This window comes from Panthera tigris, chromosome D2 (genome assembly GCF_018350195.1).
Source record: "Panthera tigris isolate Pti1 chromosome D2, P.tigris_Pti1_mat1.1, whole genome shotgun sequence".
Lineage (NCBI taxonomy): Eukaryota > Metazoa > Chordata > Mammalia > Carnivora > Felidae > Panthera > Panthera tigris.
In genome coordinates this window covers 7075631-7098740 of record NC_056670.1, presented here as the reverse complement: position 1 = coordinate 7098740, position 23110 = coordinate 7075631, and the positions used below count along the sequence as shown (strand labels likewise).

Below are 23110 nucleotides of genomic sequence, written 5' to 3'. Positions count from 1 at the left end.
TAGACTTGTTTCCTTCCGGGACTCTGTTGGAGCTGTAGCTCTCTCTGTGATTGTTTTATAGAATTCCTTTTCCCTTCTGAGGATAGGATGGGGGTTACAGCCTCTTTAGTGGTTCATGGAATCAATATCTTCCATAAATGCAGATTTTCCTTGGTGAAGACACATGAAAAAGCCAGTCTCTTAACAAGTTCACAATTCCAGGTTGATACTGTAGTTGTTTTCATGCAAGTAGCCCATCATTATTTCAACCTGGGCTGAGCTGAATTTTGCCTTTGAACTATTTATGGAAAGCGGGCTTGTGAAATAAATATAAATCAAGATTTTTCTTTCCACGTAAGCATGTACAATGCAGTACAGTTTGTAAGAACTGTCACATTGTTTTGTGAACGAAGTGCACAGCAGGTTTAAACCTCTGGGAAAAAACCCGAAACCAACCATATTTAAGAACTTTACCAAGTATTATGGATGTCAGCAATCATTAATACATATGAAATTAAAAGAGCTGTGTCCATCCGTTTGTGACTTATGTGTTTGAAAATGATAAAACTGCATTACTTTAAAAAACATTCCATAATTTAAGTATCTTACTCATGGAGACTGGCCTTCCCTGCAATTAATCCAAATTAAGAGGTCTACAGGAAGGGTAATAGGCTGGGGCGGGGTGGGAGGTACCTTGTTACAAGAGAGAAACCGTTGGTAAACTCACTGCCTCCCCTGAGGGTCCCCATAAGAAAGTAGGATTTGTATATTGTGGCTAATAAATCTCCAAACTCTAGCCAATGACCCATTTATGTTTGGTAATATAAGTTCCATAATAATTTATTTTCATTAAAATAGTTTCCAACATAAGCAGAAAAGCCAGGCTGTCCTCTGGCGTGTGTATTAGCCACCTGCTTGTATGTGATTCTCAGCATTCGGTGAGTGGGCACTGAGTGGCCCGATAATGGTAAATATTCATCAAAGAACTAAGTGCATCCGAGGGAGAAGAAAAATCCGTGGTTGTCAGTACCTGTGTATGTGGCTCATTCTTGACAGTTGATGCATTTTGGTAGTGAGGAAACGCTCAGATAATGGAACCTGTAGCAAAACCTCAGGCAAAAGCTGCATTGTTACTGTTGCATCCAAACTTCAGGCGTAAGAGCAGTTGGTGGTCTGGTGCCCATCTAATTTCTGATCAGCTAGTGTCCTACTGTCAGGGAATTCTGAAGATCAGTACCAGACCTGAAAGCCGTGTGACAGAAAGGAGGAGAACGAAGAAAAAACGAAATCCAACTTGGTGTTCTCAAGTAACCGAGATTTTCTTTGTGCCAGGGAGGATGGGTTGGAAGGAAATCCTATCGCCTGAGTGTTGACGTACAGTAAAACCTTGGTTCACAAGCATAATTCGTTCCGGAAACATGCTTCTAATCCAAAGCACTTGTATATTGAAGCGAATTTCCCCATAAGAAATAATGAAAACTCAGAGGATTTGTTGCACAACCCAAAAACATTCATATAAAAATGATTACAATTCTGTAATATAATGCAAAATAGTAAAGAAAATACAAAGAAAAATAACCTGTACTTACCTAGTTTTACCTTTGAAAACCTTCGTGGCTGGTATGAGGGAGACAGAAGAGAGGAGGGTTATTGTGTAGGACAACTTTCACTCTCACCAACGGAATCACTGCTATCGACTCCAAGGAATCTTTTTCTGCATGGGGCCATTGTATACGCTCACGTGGATGCCGACCACAGTGCAGAATTAATAAACTCTTGTCATAGACTGTATTTCATGTAACTGGCAATAAGGCAGCAGGGGAAACGGTCTGTATCTGTAGGCAGCCTGGCCTAGAATGAAGCAAACTATTCCTAAGCTCACTCTTGTCTGGAAAAGCAAAGGACTGTCCACAGGTGCTTTGAAGGGACAGAAAATACACCAGTGCCAGTTGTGGGCACCTTCCAACGTTCTGAAAAATCACTGATTTCTGCCAAACACTGTGGCCTGAGACCGAGCATCTGAACATGGGAGATGATCACCTACAATCTGAGAGAGAGAGAGAACTGGCTCAGTTGTGATCATGTGACATTCAGTGTCACAAACTCCTCATATCACAAGACATTGCTCATTTGTAAAGGTAAAATTTATTAGAAATGTTTGCTCGTTGGGGCACCTGCGTGGCTCAGTTGGTTAAGCATAGGACTTCAGCTCAGGTCGTGATCTCGAAGTTCATGAGTTCGAGCCCCGCGTCTGGCTCTGTGCTGACAGCTGAGAGCCCGGAGCCTGCTTCAGATCCTGTGTCTCCCTCTCTCTCTGCCCCTCCACCATTCATGCTCTGCCTCTCTCTCTCTCCGTCTCTCAAAAATAAGTAAAGAGAAAAGAAAAGGAAGGGAAAGAAAGAGAAAGAAGAAAAGGAAGGAAAGAGAGAAAGAAGAAAAAAGGAAGAAAGAAAAATGCTCGTCTTGCGGAACACTCAGAACAAGTTACTCGCAATCCAAGGTTTTACTGTATTTGGAAGTTCTGCCATTATCTGACTGAATGACTTACATACGCCCTTCCAGGATTTTTTCCCCCTGCCCTGTACATTCTGGCGTCCTCCGTAGGCACCTCTTGTATCTCCATGTCCTTAACACATTTCCTGCCCTACTATGTGCTGCTAATTGCCACTAGGAACGAGTGAGCAGGCTCTGGACAGGAAGAGGGAGGGACAAAGAGTGGCAGCCTCCAGCGGCTCTTACACCAGCGTTTACACCAGCGTTCTACAAAGGATCCGCAGCCAAATTTGCCCCCAGCCTTTGGGACAGAAGGGAGGCAGCCAGGGAGGGGAAAGCCCAAAGTACCAGGTGCTTGGAGGCCACTGAAAGCAGGGGTGGAAACAGGTGCCCTTTCTCGAGTGGCTCCCGTTGGAAAAGGTGCTGGAGTGGATGATGTGAATACGAAGCAGCAAAAAGACCGCTCCTCACCCTGCTGGGGCGACTGCCTGCGGGCACTTGGAGAAAAGGAAGCAAGTTAGGAAGAAAAGGGTCAGATCCTCCTGCAGTGACATCCTGAGGGGCGTCCCTAAGCTACCAAGTCACCCCTGAACACATGAGCCGTTCACATGTACAGCACGGTTTATAAAGCGACTCGAACAAGGAAAGACAGCCTCCTAATTGCAGTGTAAGGGTTGCTGCTGTCCAATTATGAAAGTCACACAGCTCTCAGCACTCACGGGGCCAACCTCCACTCAGCGTCACAGGCAGAAAAGACTCCGCTGCCATTCTGAGAACTTTATTAAAACAAAAACAAGCATTGCTTGTCCATGGAAACAGTCATTTGCACTATGGTGGTACTAAGAGCAGAAGAGCAATTTTAAATCTACTTTTTAAAATCACAAAATGTATCAGTTAAGGCACTACATCCCTCCCGTCTCATGTTTTCAATAAATACGCTGTTGTTTTAAAAAGGCAGCAATGAGTACCTCTGATGATTAAATCAATACAGGCACTATTCTCGTAAAGGCAGTTACGTTTTGCTGTGGCCACTGTATGTGATTTATTCTCAAAAGAGCTTTCATTAGCGAAGATTAGCATTTAAAAAAACTGAGAATATGAAAAAAAAAAATCACAGTTTTCTCTTTCCAGTTTTAAGTCTCTCCCAGAGAGACCCAAGTACACAAGGTACCGTTTCTTCATATATTCTTTGGCAACAAGGAATTCTGCGTAAAGTACAAAAGATCACCTCCCAAGAAGTAAAGCCATTGGAGGTTAGGTGTCGGCACAGCATAAGTCTTTGGAAAAGTATGCGGGGTTTTTTTGGGCTTTTCGGCGTTTTGATTTTTTTTTGCAGCCGTAAACTACAAAACTGGTGAGAAAACTCTGGACCTTCTGGCATCCAAGAAGTCTGCTTCGCGGGTGCCCTGGTGCAAGGAGCTTGGCCAAACCGACGGGCGTATGTGCAGTGCACACAGAGCACCAGACAGGGAGTCAAGTGGCAGCGTGCCCATTCGGGCCCCCCGTCCTCCCAGTCATTCCTAAATGATACCAGTGGTGATTTTTCTGGCAGCCTCAGCAGCTCACGGAGCATGTGCTATGCATCGCCTAGTGTGGTCCTCTGTGAGACCACAGGGTTGGAGGCCACGTTTTCTGTGGTCTCTTCCCATCCCAGCAGCTGGCTAGTCTAATGGTGTGAACTGGTTTCCGTTGCAGCTGCAGCCGACAAGTGCCGCCTCACCCAGGACACAATGACCACAGCAAAGAGGAGGGAAATTAACCTGCCACAACAATGCCAGATGGTTGGAGCCTCGGGTGCAAATCTTTTGGTCAAAGCACGCTCCACTCTCCAACTGAAAATCACCCTTTAACTGGACTTTGATTACTCACACAAGGGCGCTAAGACTTCTTTATGAGACAACGTAACTTTCTTGGCAGAACGAGGTTGCATAGATCCGAGATTAAATCCGCATTTTCACACATTTGGTGTCTCCAGGCAGGTGAGCACCTAAAAGTTTGGGCAGCGAGGTTGTACGAGGGGTGACATAGGGGCAAGGATCTTATGCGAGCCACCCCTCACTTAGGGTGAGGATTGTTTCCCCCGCCTTAGGTCAGTCGTACAGAAGAGGTTGCTCACCTGGTTTATTTTACTACCGTGACATTGGGCGAGTGCAGGTTGGCAAGACTTACGCCGGAAAACACGCTTTTACCTTCTGGTGAGGAAACTAGGCACACGGTCAAAGCATCAAGAAATCCAGGACCTGCCTAATCAGATGCAAAAGAGAATACAACTAATTTCATTCTGAAATCATAACAGCATTGCTGTCACTGCTAAGATGTGGTCTTCAGTGTGACTTTCTTTTATATATTATTGAAGTTGACTTTAAATTATAGACACAATTTTTAACCTTGTCATAAAACACGAAAAATCAGTCACTGAGAAGCAATCATATGCCAAGCATCTAATCACAAAAATAGAAAAGGGAATCCAAGAGCACTTCAAGAAGAAACTTCTGGAACCGGAGGGCAATTTAGTTGTTCTTCTCCAGGGACCGGTAATAATCCGTCAGGACTTTCCATGCTTTGGGGGCCATGAAGCCATCCGGGGGATTCTCTCCTTCCCGGGCCAGCTTCCTCATCCGGGTCCCTGAGATGAAGTCGAATTCGTTGTGCCTGTCACAGGACAGCAACACAGAACTCAGCGTGGGGGAGGCACATCGAACCTAAAGATGCCCGCGGTAGGTGAGGGGGTGTTTAGACCCTGTTTTTTTCTGTAAAATGCTGCACTTTCTGGAATGGGTGATTCACTAGGTCTTCAGTAAAGGAATGTGCACAAGAAAGGGCGACTGATAGCAGGTATGCATTCGACATTTCCCGTGTACCTGCTCTGTCTTCTGCTGCCCCGCCTGCGTCCGTGAGCTCTGAGCTCAGGGGAGACATGCTGAAAGCGAGCTATGGACGGACCCTCTACTGACATACCAGGCGGCCATGCTACGACTTTACGGGGACACACAATGTGTAAGACCGGTCTTGGCCTTCAAGGGACTCTCATTCCTGCTAGGAGAAGGTGGAGAAGCACTGGAGAGCTTGCACGGGGCCCAAGCTTTGCCGCCTCTTTCTGGTTGAGCAGATGTTGATGAACGCCTCCTCCTCTGGAAACCTACCTTGCTGGATCGTAGAAGTCCATGGCTTTTTTGGCTTTGTTGTAGGCAGCCACTCGGAATGGAATGATTTCCACAGAGGTCAGGCCGGGGGCCATGCTCAAGACCTTGCCCCCATGAGTGGGTTCATACAGGTCTTTCTTGGTCTCAGGGTGAGGCATTCCGGCAGGGTCCCGGCCCACGATGTAGAAGTTGGCCCCTGCGATCATCCGGGACCTACAGTGCCACTGGACCTAGGAGACATCACGGGAGGGAGATGCTGGTCACCACTGGCCAACACTTGGGTCCCTGTTTACAGAGATGCCTTTATTCTGCTGTAAAAATAATTCAGTGACAGGATCACCTAATAGGTGCAGAAGTCCGTGGGGTATCTAAGACCCCAAGCTCTTCTTCATGCTTGTTTACATGAGGTAGGAGCTTTAGACCCAAATCCCCCCTGCCTGACCCCCCAGCTTCCTGGAACCTGAGGTTATATTTCCTAATCGTTCTCTCTAAACAGGCAGGTGAGCCAGGAGCATGGGGACCTTACTGTTCTACAGAACCATGTGAATCTTACTTTCCAGGCCCTCCCTATTCAGAATAAATCACAGTTTAAAGGAAATTACAAATTCCAACATCTTTGATTATCTGATCGCCAATAATGAGCTGATTATACACAGACATCGATTCTAGTTTGACACAAATATTGGGATTTCAAAATGAACTGCCCTCTCTAAAGCTCAGATAGAAATATGGAGGGTGGAGAAGAGAGCCAGAGACCAGGTACTTTGATCTGGTTGAAGAGAATTTACTAAACTCGGTTTGGGGCATTCCAAACAGTTGTGACCCTCGCAGTTCATCATACTTCCTGCAAACGTGTTCAAACCCGCTACAGTGGTGGTCCGGGAGGACAAAGAAAGTCTGTTTGACAGGCTCTCTGTGTTATGATCAAAGGGGACACTGAGCTTTCAGTGGGGCTTTCTAATGGAGCTCACAGGGCCTGTGTGGTGACTCAGTGACTAGACTCTGGAAATTGAATATTAGGTTCAATACAGTTTGCCCAATACCACCCCAGTTAAGCTGCATTCTCCTTATCTGCACACCAACCTCCGTGTTCTCAGAGGCAGTGCGTAACAGACTCGACTTGGTGTTTCTAGCATTTTTACAGAAATGAAATGGAAACCTAATGAAGTTGGATAAAGAAGAGAGACCAGGGGGCACCTGAGTGGCTCAGTTGGTTAAGCATCCAACTTCGGCTCAGGTCATGATCTCACGGTTTGGCGAGTTCGGGCCCCGTGTGGGACTCTGTACTGACAGCTCAGAGCCTGGAGCCTGCTTCGGATTCTGTCTCCCTCTCTCTCTGCCCCTCCCCCGCTCATTCTCTCTCTCTCTCTCTCAAAAATAAAACATTTTTAAAAAATTAAAAAAAAAAAAAAAAAAAAGACACAGCAGAAGACTCCAGAATCTGCTCATGAGGGAAAAGGATCGCAGAGACTCATTCACTCCTCTTAAGTCAAGTCTGAGCCCACATTTCTGAGGCCCACAGCCCAGCCTGGAGACAGCTCACCTCCGTGGGGCCGGCATACAACATCGGGGACGGGAAGATGGCCACGATGGTTGACTTAGGGTCCAGGACACCTTCCTCGAGCACAGCTGCATGCTGCTTCATCCGCCAGTCCAAGGGCACATCGTCGTCCTTGGTCCAGCCACCCAGAGGGTGCAGCAGGAGCACGGGGTGCTTGTAACCCCGCTCCAGGAGTCGGCGGCGGGTGTCCTGCATCAGCAGAGCGTGGCCGTTGTGGACGGGGTTGCGCAGCTGGAAGGCAAACACCGCATCTGGGAAAGGAGAGGAGGAAGGCGAGGTGAAGGAAGTGCACGCTGTCGCTCGTCCGCAAGAACAAGAGGAAATGCAGGGGAGCTCCCCTCTGCTTGCAAGAATCGTTTAGTAAAGCCAGATAGAACTTTGATTTTAAAAGAAAGGAAACACAGCTATGTCTAAGGCACAGAGCATTTGCTATGCCCATCAGCTTTGAAAAATCAACAGGAGGGGCGCCTGGGTGGCTCAGTCGGTTGAGCGTCCGACTTTGGCTCAAGTCATGATCTCACAGTCCAGGAGTCTGAGCTCCGCGTCGGGCTGTGCACTGACAGCTCAGAGCCTGGAGCCTGCTTCGGATTCTGTGTCTCCCTCTCTCTCTGCTCCTCCCCAACTCATGCTCTGTCTCTCTCTCTCTCAAAACTAAATACAACATTAAAAAAAACAAAACAAAACAGCACCCAGAGACTCCACCTGGGGCTTCAGGACTCTTACTCCAAAGGTGCCCACAGTGCCAGACCGCATCCACAGGGCGGGGACACACAGGCAGGAAGCCCTAGAGGGAGAGCCTGACTCGGAAATGAAGACATCTGTGGCCAGGGCCTTTGCAGCCAAGCACGGCTCAGACCAGAGCTGGTGCTGGTCAGTCCTCAGTTTACCCTTTGCTCCTGTCTCTCACGTCCCCAGCACAAGAACCATGACCAGCACCTTCTGGGCCTGGGAAAAGTTTCAATAATCTAAAGACGTAAAAAAATATTTCACCTTCAACTGTCAAAAAAAAAAAAAAATCTCCAAAACTACTCCACTTAATAATGGGCTCCTGGGGCATCTGGGTGGCTCAGTTGGTTGAACGTCTGACTCTTGATTTCAGCTCAGGTCACCATCTCATGGTTTGTGGGTTCGAGCCCAGCGTCAGGGCTCTGTGCTGACAGCTCGGAGCCTGCTTGGGACTCTCTCTCTCTCCCTCTCTCTCTCTCTGTCCCTCCCTGGCTCACTCTTTGTCTCAAAATAAATAAATGAAACTTAAAAAAAAATAATGGACCCCCGAGAGGCTTAATTTTTCCTTCTAGTTATGAAAGAAATATCCATTATGAAAAATTTGGGAAATACAGAAAAGCCCAAGATAGGATATAGAAACTACCTAAAATCCTATCATGATTTTTTTCTCTCTCTTTTTCAAAATACGTAAAATGAAAACCTTCCTGCCCATTGGTCCCTGTCCCCAAGAAGCAGCCGCTGTCACCTGCGGTTTGGCACATACTCTGCACAGACCTTGGCTTATATACAGTTATTTAACTTAAGAACAGTTATTTTATTTTGTTTTCCAGAACTCTGCTCTGCATGTTATTCTGCAGTTTGCGGTTTTGCTTAATAAATACAGCCGGGGTGTTTTTCTGTGTCCATGCATATCGTTAACGGGCTGCAACTATTCCAATATATGGATATACATCAACCTTATACGCTCATTCCAGTCTGTGTCAATACAAATGCTGATGGAGGCTTCCAGCTTTTAAAAACTATAAACATGCCGGGGCATCTGGGTGACTCAGTCGGTCAATTAAGCGTCAGACTCTTGGTGTTGGCTCCGCTCCTGATCTCAAAGTTTGGGAGTTCGAGCCCTGCATCAGGCTCTGCACCGAGCTTGGAGCCTGCTTGCGATTTTGTCCCTCCCTCCCTCTCTCGGCCCCTCCCCTGCTTGCTCGCTCTCTATCTCTCTCTCAAACTTAAAACCATTAAAAAAAATTTTTTTTAACTATAAACCTGCCGATTCCTGGTACCTTTAATTGTGTAACGGGAGGGTGGCGACGAGTGTTAACAGACGCACCCTCTCGAGCCAGCCTACTCACCAGCATTCATTTCTTTACATTTCTGCTTGAGCTCCAGAGGTGTCAGGCGGTACTGGTCCAGCCCATCGTTCCACCTGATTCTCTCCAGCACCTGCAGGTCTCCACCAACCAGCCAATCCCCGCTCTCCATCACCATCTAGAACAGACCGTTAGCAAAGGTGTTGGAGATTAGATCAGCTTCTGTTTTACCTGGAAAAAAAAAAATGTTCTCCTTCCGAACCGATCTCGGGTTCCTGTTGAAGAACCACCTTCAGTTCTTAAGCATTTCTAGCGCAGCCTTGCTCAAACTATGTGGTCTCTCAACCCCTTTATGCTTTTCAGAATTACTGAGGACCCCCCAAAGAGCTTTTGTTTTTGTGGCTCTTGCCTATTGTATTTTCCGTATTAGAAATTAAAAGTGGGAAATTTTAAAAATATTTTTTAATTTGCTTAAGATTAATATAAACCTACTGTATAGTAATATAAATAACTTTATTTTTAGTTAAAAATAAATGTTTTCCAAGAAAGAAGAGAGAGAAATGCATTGCTTTACATGTTTGCAAATCTCTTTAATGTCTGACTTAATAGAAGGCAGTGAAGGGGGACTTAGTGGCTCAGTTAAGCGTCTGGGTCTTGATTTTGGCTCAGTTCATGATCTCAACAGTTGTGAGTTCAAGCGTCTCATTGAGCTCCATGCTGAGTGTGGAGCCTGCTTGAGATTGTCTCTGCCTCTGTCTCTGCCTTTCCCTCCCTCCCTCACTCTCAAAGTTTAAAAAAAAAAGAAACTCTTGGTTCACTGAGTTTGTCAGTTTCTCAGATGTCGACATATTTCAGTTTAGGATGTAAAAAAAATTGATATTTGATATCAATATCAATATTAATATCTATATACTTGCCATTAATATCAATATTTGATATTTATTAACATCATCAGACAATTTTTTAAGTGTTGGGAAGATGCCAGACCCACTGTGGCAAATAAAAGCTTTCCAGCATTTTTTCATTTGAAAGCTCAGTTTGAGATCATTGGCAACCAACACCCTCCATTGTTTTCCTTGAAGTGACACGTTCACTGTTTTTGTTTTTAAATATCTGCCAAATAACCAAGTGTGAGTAGCCATAGTTTGTCAGTCATCTAAGCAAAAACCGCATTTCCTGAAAAAGTGGCTGGTTTTGCTCACGGCTCAGGTGCCCGACTGAGTCTCCAACTGAGACAACCGTTGTGTATCCGTGCGTGTGACAAAAGCACTTTCGTGTGCACTGCCCGTCTCCTGACACAAACTTTTTTTTTAACGTTTTTTATCTTTGAGAGAGACAGAACGCAAGCAGGGGAGGGAGAGAGAGAGGGAGACACAGAATCCAAAGCAGGCTCCAGGCTCTGAGCTGTCAGCACAGAGCCCAACGCAGGACTCAAACTCATGAACCGTGAGATCATGACCTGAGCCTAAGTTGGATGCCTGGTGATAGACTATTAAAAGGAGATGATCAAGTGTCCAGATTCAGTAATTGTTTTTACAGCTTCATCAAGAACATTCTTGGGATGCATGGGTGGCTCAGTCGATTAAGCGTCGACTTCGGCTCAGGTCATGGTCTCACAGTTCGTGAGTTCAAGCCCCACATCGGGCTCTGACAGCTCGGAGCCTGAGCCTACCTCTGTGTCTTCCTCTCTCTTCTGCCCCGCCCTGTCTTGTGCTCTCTCTCTCTCAAAAATAAACATTAAAAAAAAGATAAAAGAACTTTCTCAACTGAGGCTGGCACTGCCTTGCCTGCAAGTGTGTGTGGTGAGGGGCACAACCACCCGAGTGCGGCCGGCTGTCCCTGTCCCGAGTCTGAGGAGCCGGCAATCTTATTCGCCACTGCTGTTGTACCCTCAGTGCTGACGTCAGCACGGTGAAGATGGCAAATAATGTCTCAGGAGTATGAACAGTTTTGAGACTGGGGTTCTGGGGAAAGGTCTTGGGGACCCCCAGTGTTCTGTGAGCCACTCTCCGAGGACCACTGCCAGTGCATTCCTAATACAGCCTCATGTATCTTTAGACTGTTTTCAATAAGGACCCAGAATAGAGAAGCTGAAAAAAAAAAAAAAAAAATCAGGCAAGTTGTTTTCTACCAATTAATTAATTATTGCTAAGCACACTTATTAAGGAAACTCTCCAAAGAAGCATCTTTCTTAGTTATCTCTAATTTGGAAACAAAAGAAAATGTCCAAAGAGCAGCACTATGTAGCCAAATCCACACCCAAGGCTAAGCACAGACTAATTAGCTAAAATCTTGTTTTTCTCAAATAATCTTTGAGAAGGGTGCCAAGGCCACTGGATGGTAAGAGAGCAGTCTCTGGCAAATGGTGTTGAGAAAACTGGATATCCACAGATAAAAGAATAGAGTTAGAGCCTTATTTTATACCCTGTAAAAACAATTAATTCAAAATGGATTAAAGTCCTAAATGTAAGATCTGAAACTCTAAAACTCCTAGAAGTGAACAGAGGAGAAGTTTCATGACCTTGGACATGGCAATGGTTTCTTGGATAGGACACCAAAAAGCACAGGCAACAAAACAAAAATAGACATGGGACTGACTACTTGAAGCTTTAAAACTTGTGTGCCTCAAAGAACACAATCAACGGAGTGAAAAGGCAACCTAAGAATGGGAGAAAATATTTGCAAGTCATCTAATGGGGGCTAATGTTCCAAATATATTTTTAAAAAAAGTCCTACAACTCAACAACAAAAGATTAAATACCCTGCTTTTTTAAATGGGTGAAAGACTTGAATGGACATTTCTCCAGAGATGATCTACAGATGGCCAATGGGATAGGAAAAGGCGCTCAGCATCACTCCTCATCAGAAAAATGCAAGCCTGACCCCTGTTAGGATGACTACTGGCAAGAGCAGAAAATGTCAAGTGTTGGCAAGGATGTGGAGAAACCAGAATGTTTGTGCCCTGCGGGTGCGATTGTAAACTGGTGCAGCTGCTGTGGAAAACACTGTGGAATTTCTTCAAAAAATTAGAACATATAACTACCATACGATCCACCGATCTGACTTCTGGGCATAAAGCCAAAAGAATGGAAAGCAAGATCTTGAAGAGATTTGCACGCCCGTGTTCATAAAAACACTATTCACAAAAGCCAAGAGGTAGAACCTGTCCAAGGACCCAACAACAGATGAATGGGTAAACCGTGACTGTTGCACATACAGACAACAGTATTATTTAGCCTTAAGAACGAAGAACAGCCTGTCCCAGGCTACAGCGTGGATGAAGATATTACACTAAATGAAATAAAAGCACTCACAGAAAAGATTAATACTGTATCATCCCTCCTAGGAGAGGCATCTAAAACGAGTCAAATTCATAGAAACAGCGAATAGGAGGGCTTCTACCTGGGAGGGGGAGGGAAGTTGTTTGATGGGTATAGATTTTCAGATTTGCCAAACAAACGTTCTGGCCCTTCCTTTCACAACAGAGTAAATAGACTTAACACTCCTGAATGGTACGCTCAAAAATGCTACAGATGGTAAATGTTAGGTTATATGCTTTGGGCATAGATAAATGGATAGATTAGGACCTGTTTTTTTACTCACTGAGGATTTTACTGCGGTTACTAGTAATACCCTCACTTGGCAAAGTCTCAGTTGAAAAGATGACTTTGGGAAAGGGTGAGTGAGGGACAGGAAATGGAGACCTATAGGAAACACTCTGTGCACCGTGTCTCACACTATCAATGACCCCACTCTTCCCCTCTGTGGTTGTGCCCCTTTCTGTCAGGGCAAAGAAGCCTCGGGGGGTGGGAGGGGGGGGCAGGCGCACTTGGTCTACATCTCCAAGGTCTAGGTCATGACCTGTGCGCATGGGACTCCAGAATTCCCTGCGTAAGGAGCCTCGAGCTGGCTCCCAGGAGTCAGAGCGCTTCACCCCTCTGCCCCCGCCTGTCTTTCCAGGGTGGACCCTGCCAGGGCAGCACTGGTTCTGGAGACTGGCCAAGTGAAGGGAGTTTTCCAGGGGTGTGGGTGCAGCTTGGACACCCAGCCCAGGGCGCCCTCATGGTGTGGGACAAGGCCAAGCATAGAAGAGGAAGGAGGGTTCCTTGCAGGCCAGGAGTCAACTCTTCACACGGCACCGTGTTCTAGTGCAGAATCAAGAAGCATACCTTGGAATCTGACCTTCCGGGTTATTCTCAAGGCATAGCTGTCAGAGAAGAAGGATGGGACACATTGTTTCTGACGGTTCGTGAGTTAGATATGTGACCTTCAGATGCAGTATGTTGGCCTTGCCCCGGGCCCCACAAACGTTCGGGGTGAGCCTGGCGTTGAGGAGCGGCCATAGGAACGAAAACGAAGAACAAGCCAGTGTGGGATGGAGGGAGGAAAGGCCAGCGCTCCCCTCATGGGAGGGAAGACACCCTCGGGCCTGACAGGACACATGGGTGTCACCCATGTCACCCACTTGGTGACATCCAACTGGGTCATAAGGTGCACCTTAGACTCACACAGTGCTGTGTGTCAGTTATATCTCAATAAGGCTGGGGAGAGAAGAAAAACACGACCTTTGTTTTGTCATAAACCTAAATACGCCCCATATAATGCTGTGATGTGATCAGTTACAACCTACAACCTTGCTAAAGCAAGGGTCTCAGTTGCTGAGATGGACGTTATGGAAAGTCCAACTTCTCCATCAGTTAATGATCTCATAACCCTTCCACTGATCAAATTCCACGACTGCTCTCGTGCTGTCCAAGGACAATATGGCCACCTGTGATGACAGCTGAGGAGAGGGCGCAGGAGTAGCGAGATAAAGCTGATGGAAGATAAAGCGCTGAGCTGGAAGACGCCAAGGCACCCAGGGTGTGCATACCCCTGGTTCACATCCCCTGTTGTGGCTGGACGTTGGAGCTTGTAACGATTTGCATTCCATCGGGGCTCAACATCTGGGAAACTGGGATACAGCCGTGGCTCTCAAAAGAGGGCGATTTTGCCCCTCCTGGTGACATTTGACAATATCTGAAGACAATTTTGATTGTCATGATGGGGGCAGGGAAGGGTGTGCTATTGGCATCTAATGCGCTGAGGCCAGAAACATGCTACTACATACCCAGCACGGCACGAGACAGTCCCCACAGCAAAGAATCACCCAGTCCCAACGTCAACAGTGCTGGCGTTGAGAAACTCTGGGTACAGAGGGTGATTTTCAAGGGTTTGGGTCCGTGGCCCCCTTTCTAAACTCGGTGCCGAGAAAAGTCACTTAATAAGATATTGTCAGATATCCTTACCTGTTCATTTACTTTCTCTTCATTGCCCCAGTCAGGCTACAGATAAAATTTTGAAAGACGTGAACACCCCAAATCCCTAGGAGTGCAGTAACTCATTCTGGACGCTAGGGGTCCACCCTATACCATTCTGCTGGTGAAGGCAACATGGAACCAACCTGGTTCACAAACCAGGCCTGTGTCTATCTGAAAAGCAGTGCTGACACTATGCTTTGGGCGTTTTTGAGACGGGGAGGGCGCAAAGGGCATCTCTCTCCCCAGGGTGGTCCAACGCGCCCCAGAACTGAGACTCCGCTACCAGGCTGGGAGGTTCAGTGGCTCTGCCCAATCGCCCAGCCCCCACCTGCTTCAAGCCTCCTGCCAAAAGCGGGCAAAGGAACGCAGCTGGAGTTTGCAGACCTGCGCACACGGAGAGCAGGGAGGAACGGGCTCGGGGGGGGGAATCGAACAGGGTAGCGAAAGGGGAGCTGGGCCAGGCAACAGAAATGCAGAGAAGGAGAACAGGGTCCGGAGATCTGCGTCAAGAGGCAGAGACAACCCAGGCGGTGCACGTGGAGAGCATATATCCATTTCTGTGCTCTTCCCTCCGCATCAGAGAGGCCTGGGGCCGCAAGGAAGTCGGAGGGGATGGAGGGAACGGGGCCTTCATGCCTCATTTGCAGACGGGAGAAGAGGCAGAGCTCAAGTGCACACAGCCGTCTCCCAGATGGCAGGACAGGGCACCCAGGACCCCCAGGACCCCTCCAAACCCGCTGTTCCTGCCACTGCACCTGCTGTCCCGCATGGGCACTGCCTTCGGAGGGACCTATGCTCAGGCTCCGCGCGGTCAGCCCTTCCAGCGGCCCAGCCCTGGCACTGCTGGGGGCTGACCAAGAGGTGGCAGGAGACTAAGAAGTGACAAAACAGTGGGGCCGGTGGGGCAGGACAAGGGCAAGGTGAACGGCCCCACACGCGGTAGAACAGAGAAGTGAGCAAGTTCAAGCGATACATGGAAGGAGCATCGCCAGGACCCGACGGCGGAACGAAGCAGGGAGGAGAAAGAAGGCGGACGTCCAGGATTTGGATGTGGACCGCCGTTGGGGAGCAGGGCTGGGGAGGCGTTGGGCGTGTGGGTGTCGAGTGCTTGCGGGAAACCGCTCCAAAGAATTCTCTTAATGCCATGGTTCCCGACCTTCCCGGACTCACCCTGGCACCCAGACCCGGCCAAGTACACCAGGGTCTGTGAGGGTGGGAGCTTGTGAGGCTCCCCAGGGGATGCCGTGGACCTAACGGACCACATGCTGTATGTTGCAGACCTCGGGATGCAGACCCTCTCTCACTGCTACGCCTCATCGGGAAGCCGCGCCCCAAGCGGTTGGTTTCTACGTCCGTAAATGGGATTAATGATTCCTCGGAGCTTCACGAGAATAATCACTGCGCAAAATAATCAGGGCATGGAAGCATGCTGGGAGCAGGCTGGGAGGCAGCAACACGGCTCCTCTGGGGTTTAGTTCCGCAACTTTCACCTGCTCTCGTGACCTCACCTGATGTCATGTCACACGGTTCAGTGAGCAACTCGATGAGGGGGGGACTAGGGTGGAGGGTCAGGGCGGTGTCCGTGGGGAACTGAGGAAGCAGACCATTTCCGTGGTGGCCGACCATTCACACAAATATCACTCCCAGGGCCAAGTGCAAATACAAGGCCCACGGTTACTTTTGGAAGGGGTGACTTTTGCAAGTTTGGGGTTAAAAAGAAAAATAACACCTTTTAGCGTTACTGTAAATTTTGAGGTGCTAAAAACAAAGGTGCAACGAGAAGAGCCCCTTCCCCCCATAAATCCCATGTGTTGTGTGTCTGGTAAACACCGAGTGTAGAATCTACCGTGAGTGGCTTCCTCTGTCTCGTTCTCCATGGCCCATTTCTCGCCATTAGCTCACTGGGAATGTTTACAGAGTCCCCCCTGATGCTCTAACAGAAGGGCCACCGACTGTATTACCAAGACCACAGGTCATGCCTGCTTCTAAGAAATTCTGAGCTCCGGGGCACCTGGGTGGTTCAGTTGATGAAGATCTGGCTTCGGCTCAGGTCATAATCTCACAGTTCAGGAGTTTGAGCCCTGCACATCGATTCCCCACCCCCTCTCCCGGTGCCCCTCCCCTGTGCTCACTTGCTCTCTCTCTCAAAATAAATAAACTTAAAAAAAAGAAAAGAAAGAAATTCTGAACTCCAAGTGCCAACACATGTTGTGAGACAAAAATGAAAAGAAATAATTGCTTAAGGGCTTCCTTAGGTTTTGGGGGGGGGGTTTGTTTGTTTTCTTTTAGCGCTTATCATGTAGATGTGGATGATAGGCCCAGAGATTTCTGAATCTGGAAATTTCTGAGGTAGGAGGATAAAAGGTCACTATTATTCATCCTTTAGGTCACTGACCGAAGATAACATCCCAACCCTGTGCAATTACGATCAGGAAATAAATGCACCACAGGCATGATCAAGGCCCAGGACACAATTCCTGAAATCACTCTCAGTCAGCGCCCAGCCATTTCAAGGACTGTCTGCCAGCCTCTTGGACCCTGTTCAGATGACTTTGAACTGGATGTGCGTTAAAATTAAAGATGCTTAATTTGCAGGACGGATCGTGTCCAATAAATGAAAAGCTGCCCATTAACCTCTTGTGTTCAGAGGCCGTCACGTCACTGGGGGCCTTGAAAGAGCCCTTCTCTTACCTTGCAACCTTTCACAACTAAAGGAAACAAGACAAAACAAACATTTGCCCGACCAGTACCAATAGGTTTGTTCAAACAGCCATTTTCTAGGGTCATGGGGTTGAGAGAGATTCTGGAGTTGAGTCTGGCCCCTCCTTTTATCAATGAAGAAACTGAGGCCCAGACCTTGTCTGATCACAAGGCTTCTTAGTGTCTCCTGGGCTTCAAACTGCTCTCTGTCCCCATGAATTTTCTGGAAGTCTGTTACTCCAGCCCCCTGGGGAAGCTGGTAAGTCGAATTACTAGTTTAAGGCTTTTTAAAATTTCAACCCTAATGCTCTGATCTTGGGTGAGGGTTGGCTTTTGCATTCAGTTTCACATACTTGTCTTTATGGGAAATGAACCACACCCAGTGATTCCATGGTATTTTCCATTCCTGCCCCTCCCCGACCCCCACCAAGTAGAGGTTGTGAAGGAATCTGAGGAAGATTAGCCTATTTTGCCTGTAGGCAGGATGGACTCAAGATGATCATAATCAGATGACCACATTTTTCAGTCTTAAAATAGCCACTGACAAAAACGCGCTATTTCCCTCTGGAAACTCTGCCGCTATATGTGCTGAGCTCTGTTTACTGAAAGGATGTCACTGACCCCCCTTCAGCTGGCCACAGAGCATGAACTTGGAGTCTCTTACCAGGGTTTGCTTGGACCCATTCTGCATGAAGGAACGCGCTTCCCCGGTGAATGTTCAAGATGGAGAGCGCCACAAGCCCTAGTTTGGGGCACCGCTGCGGCTCTGACTTTTGCCCTGTATTTGAGGTGCCAGGCTAAATGATACCCGGTCCAGTCGTTTCCCATTTAGCTGAGGGAGTCACCATCATGTGGAGATTCAGGGGATCGTTCAGAGCAGCCCTCAAACAGGAAGACATTTTCTGCCCCTTTCTAACAAGATCTCCCAAGGCAAAGCCTGTAAGTCCCACCTTAGGAATGCCTTCCTCCATCTACCCCGGTGTTGCTAAGTCCTTCGTGAAGGAATAAAAAGGAACGCTTTTCATCCAAAATCGAACGAGAACAAGAGAGCCCTTCCAGAGGTCTTGCAACTTACTTTGATGTGGGGGTGCTTTGCACACGCTGTCCCCCACACACGGGAACAACGCTCCTCCTTTCTGTGTTCGTAGAATTCGGGGTCTCGTAAGATGGCCACTCTCCGTCCATCGTAGGTCAGGACAAACTCACTGCGTCCCTCCAGCCGCGTCTTGTCATCCGCAGAGACAGGCAGCACGATGGGGATGCTCATGCTGATCACTCCATCTGTAGAAAGAGCCACAGGACGCGTGAATACGGGATCCAAGGTGTACCATCCTTGAAGGGCGATTCGAATGCACACAACGTGCATTCAAACACTGCCTGAAGTGCACGGGCACGAAGACCAAAATCCCCCATGGCTGTGTTGGCCGCAGCAATTTCTCCAGGGGGTCTGACAAGAAGTCCTTGAGAGGTTTCTCAAAGCAAGAGACACGCGCATCTGTGAAAAGTGGGCTGCGTTTCAAATCACGGAGGTGGCTTCAGTAAGTGACCTAATTTGGGGACTGAGGAGGGGACATCTCTCTTCTGAGTTCCCTTTTGAAAGCGTGGTGCTGACCTCAACATACCAAAGAGTTTTAAGGTCTTTAGAAATCCAATTACACAAAATAAAGGTTGGCCAAGCAAACCCAAACGCAAACCTCTAGTCTCTCTTGGAAATGAGTCCTGTAACAACATTGGCCAATCTCTTGTTCTCTGTTTAGGCTCTCATTGTGCTACCAACACACTGTATTGAAAAGAGAGAGAAAAAAAAGAGTCAGACCATTAACACTAGCAGGTAGGAAGGACCAAGCCATCCACCTGCTCTGTTTACTATGGTCCAGGCTCAGCGTCACCTTTAAATGCTATCGAAAAGATTGACCTGAGGACCAACATCCTCACCAGCCCAACTGCTATAGAGAACTACCAGTCGAAAAACAGAGAGAAGGGAAAACCATGCAAAGCTGGTTTCCTAAAACTCATGCATTTCCCATGGACAGCGAGCACCTCTCCCCCTGAGGCTAAGTATCCTACTTTACAAAGAATTTAAGTCAACTGGCATTCTGGTCTCTCCGTATACAACACAACAAACTGGAAGGTGTGGGAGGTGGTGTTCAGAGAATTTACGTCTTCAGCTGTAACCATGCCTCGCGACAGCTTGGCCTCAAAGGAAGAGGCAGGAAAACGACTTAAAAACTGATGCAGAAACTCTATGTGTCCATTCGGCTAGCCTGCAGTTCCCAGGTAGTCAGTCGAACATTATTCTAGATGTTTCTCTGAAGGTATTTTTAAGATGGGATGAACATGTAAGTCAGGGGACTTTGGGTAGAGCAGATTACCCTCCGTAAGGTGGTGGGCCTCAGAGAATCACTTGAGGGACCCAACAGAAACAGACGGACTTTCTAGGAAGAATAGGGAATTCTGCCCACAGACTGTGGGGCTGAATTACATCTCCCCCGGGGTCTCTCGCCTGCCAGTCTACCCTGCAGATCTCAGACTTGCCAGGCTCTACAACTGCGAGAGCCAGTTCCTTAAAATCAATCTCTCCCTCTCTGTCTGTGACCCCCCCCCCCCCCCCCCCCCCGTCTCCTGTTTCTCTGGAGAACCCTGACTAATAAAGAAACCAAAAGGAGAATCACAGGGGTTCCTTCTGTGTGGGGCCAGTAACCCCTCAGGGCACCATTATGTTACCACTCAGCTCAATAGTGGCAGTGAAGTCACTTTTTTTTTAATTATTTAAAAAAAATTTTTTTTAACATTTATTCATTTTCTGAGAGACAGAGAGACAGAGTGTGAGCGGGGTTGGGGCAGAGAGAGAGAGGGAGACACAGAATCCGAAGCGGGCTTCAGGCTCCCAGCTGTCAGCACAGAGCCAGATGCTGGGCTTGAACCTACAAATCGTGAGATCATGACCTGAGCCGAAGTTGGACGCTTAACCAACCGAGCCACCCAGGAGCCCCCAATGAAGTCACTTTTAAAGTTGCCTTGCGTTTAACACATATTTTAAAGTGAATATGAAATCATTTGGGGTTTTTTAGCAGTACATTTTTAAATATTTCTAGACAAAATGGTTAAAAGATGTAGTCGTTTTTTAGTTTGGGGCTTCAAAGATTATAATCCGGCTTCCTAGAAACATCTCATTTCTTAATGAGGCCAGATAATATAAAAGAAACAACCCAGAGGAACCTGGGTGGCTCAGCCGGTTAAGCATCTGACTTTGGCTCAGGTCATGATCTCACGGTTCGTGGGTTCGAGCCCCACGTCGGGCTCTGTGCTGACAGCTTGGAGCCTGGAACCTGCCTTAGATTCTGTGTCTCCCCCTCTCTCTGTCCCTACCCCGCTTGTGCTCTGTCTCTGTCTCTCTCTCCCTCTCTCAAAGATTAATAAACATTAAAAAAAAAAAAAAGAAACAACCAGCTGTCTCCCCACTTCTATGGTGACGCCAAACATCCACCAACTACGTCTGCTGTACTTACAGGCAAGAAAATGGGGCACGCCGTTGAGTGTACGACAGTGAAGAATTTTAGGAAGCTTTAGGAGGGCTTCCCAAGTTCAAGACTCAGAAGGGAACAAGAGCATGTGAATAAGGAAAACATTCAACTCCATAGGAAACAAATGCAGTTATTTATGGACCTGAGGAAATACCCCCTCGATTCATGAAGTCTTTTAAACCTAACCTTCAAAACCCTGTGACCGGCCATGGGAGCCCTGGTAAACCACAAGTTGGACGCTTGCACAGGAAGTCAGGCGTTTTGTCGTTCAAATAACTCCTTTGTTTCAAAGTTCAGGCGTTCTCCCACTGACTGCCTGTGCCACTCATCCTCCCTGTGCTGTTTCCCCACTTGAGAGATGGGCTAACAAATACTACGTACATGGCTGGGTTGCCGAGAGTGGCCCTGTCATCTAGCACTTCGCCAGTGGAGGGTGATGATGGAAGATGATTAATCCTACCGCTCAGTCGAGCTGAGAAAAGGGGAGAGAGGCTAACAGGAACCCCTTCAAGGCTGTCGATGATCTAACTAGATAGCATGCGTTCTGTGGATTACGGACCACACTGCTTATAGCGACTTGACCAAAATGAAGGAAAACCAAATGCAAAGCAAAAAGCGAGCGGGAAGCCCGAGAGAGCCTAGGTCTGCCCACCACACCCTTGCAGTGCTGGCTTCGGGCAGTTATTCTAGGTTGAAATCCAAGGGCTCCAGCACTTTCCTGTGGCAATCACCTCCTTCGGTCCACTAGGTTCCTGCCCAAGGTAGTCTCTCAGCCACGTTCACGTTGGCCTTGACCTGGGGAAACGGCCCTTCCTGGCAGGTGGTCAAGATAAGAGAGCTAATCTTCGGGGAGTTAGGGAAAGAGGTCTGCTGAGAATTGAGGCCGCCCAAACTCATCCGCCTGCAGCAACAATCAGTATAAGCAGATTTACTGTGCTTTCTCTACCAGCGTTACCAACTGTTCTACCGCAGGAATTTATCCCACAAGGGCACTCTGTGCTGAAGCACCCTCCACGGTTTCACACGTTGACTCAGGCTGTCAGCCTTTTCCATCGTGTGCCACTCGTCTGCCGAGACTGATCTTACAGTGATCTGATTTTAGTGTACGTGCTGCCGAAGCGAGCACTGATCTTACAGGGATCCATCTCGCTTTGGAAACGACTGCTGGGTTCGGAGTCCATGGCTAGTCCAACACATAACTCCGTGTTTCGTGAAACAAGGGCTGTTTCTACGCAAAAACGAAATCGCTTTTTATTGCTTAGCTGGGCTTTTTAAATAACAACGAGGAAAACAACGGTGATGAAAACAATGCCCAAGATAAATGGTATCTTCAGAATTTTACCTTTTCATTCTGGTAGAGTGCAGAACTTTACAGTCGTAACAAAGCTGTGTATTCATTCCCAGTTCTACAACTATCAATCATCATAGCTTGAAATTAAATTCATGCATAATCACACATCACAAACAAATGAAGTACAATTATCCACAATCCAACCAGGTGCGTCCATTTAAATTGCATGTAAAATTGATTTATCTTTCATCGATTAAAAATGTTTTACAAATGCAGTAGAGAAAGCATTCTGGATTTGCAAAACTAACTGAGGAACAGCACTCAGAAGTAATTAGCAGAAAGGATTATAAATTCTTTAAATCCCAGGGACAAAATGTGCAACAATAATTTAGAAACAAGTTTACTTTTGTCAGCCAAATACGACATTGTAGACAACAGCTGCATCTGATCCAGAAATTTCCTGTTATTTGGACTCCAATCAACAGAAGAATGCAGCATTATTCTCTTATAACTGGCTGGATCATGAACTGTTAGCAATTCCAACTGGTTCATTTGAATTTTTTTTTAAATTATGTTCTTAACCATTTATAATTAATATAAATATCTAATTATAATAATTGAACTACTTGGAAAGTTAAAGTACATACCAGGAAGGACCATGCCTAGAGAAATACAAACACAATTAAGAAACATGTTTTCAGCTCTCCACCAAGATAATCTTAAAGCAACAATGTCAAAGAACAAATTCCTAATACACAACGTCACACATACAACAGATAAACGCACTGAGCCTTTTGCTTCTGCTCTAAAGAGTATATGACCGCAAAAAGCTGGTGACAGCAGAATTTGTACTGAAATGTCGTTCAGTGCAATCCACAAGCAATACTTAGATGATTATCTGTTTTAAAATAATTACAGCATATGCCAGAGGCACCTCCTACTTCAGCAAAAAGTTGTCTCTTACAAATATGTGATGTTGTATAACTACTACCAAATGGCTCCAAACCAGGTATTGGTAGGCGTAGTAGCAAACTGTTCTAGAATGTCCTGGAATCCCAGATATTTAAAGCACACACAAGTATGCCT

General features: G+C 47.0%; 1 protein-coding gene across 1 annotated transcript in view; it reads right to left on the bottom strand.

The window, feature by feature from the left end:
• Positions 1-3234: 3234 nt before the first annotated feature.
• Positions 3235-23110, bottom strand: part of PAPSS2 (3'-phosphoadenosine 5'-phosphosulfate synthase 2) — a 72668-nt gene continuing 52792 nt past the window's right edge. Inside the window, exons 8-12 of the mRNA XM_042960477.1 lie at positions 18285-18490; positions 9252-9387; positions 7159-7427; positions 5616-5845; positions 3235-5124 (exon numbers count right to left, since the gene is read on the bottom strand). Coding sequence (XP_042816411.1) covers positions 4983-5124; positions 5616-5845; positions 7159-7427; positions 9252-9387; positions 18285-18490 — 983 coding nt within the window. The 3' untranslated portion in view covers positions 3235-4982. The remainder of the gene's footprint in view (positions 5125-5615; positions 5846-7158; positions 7428-9251; positions 9388-18284; positions 18491-23110) is intronic.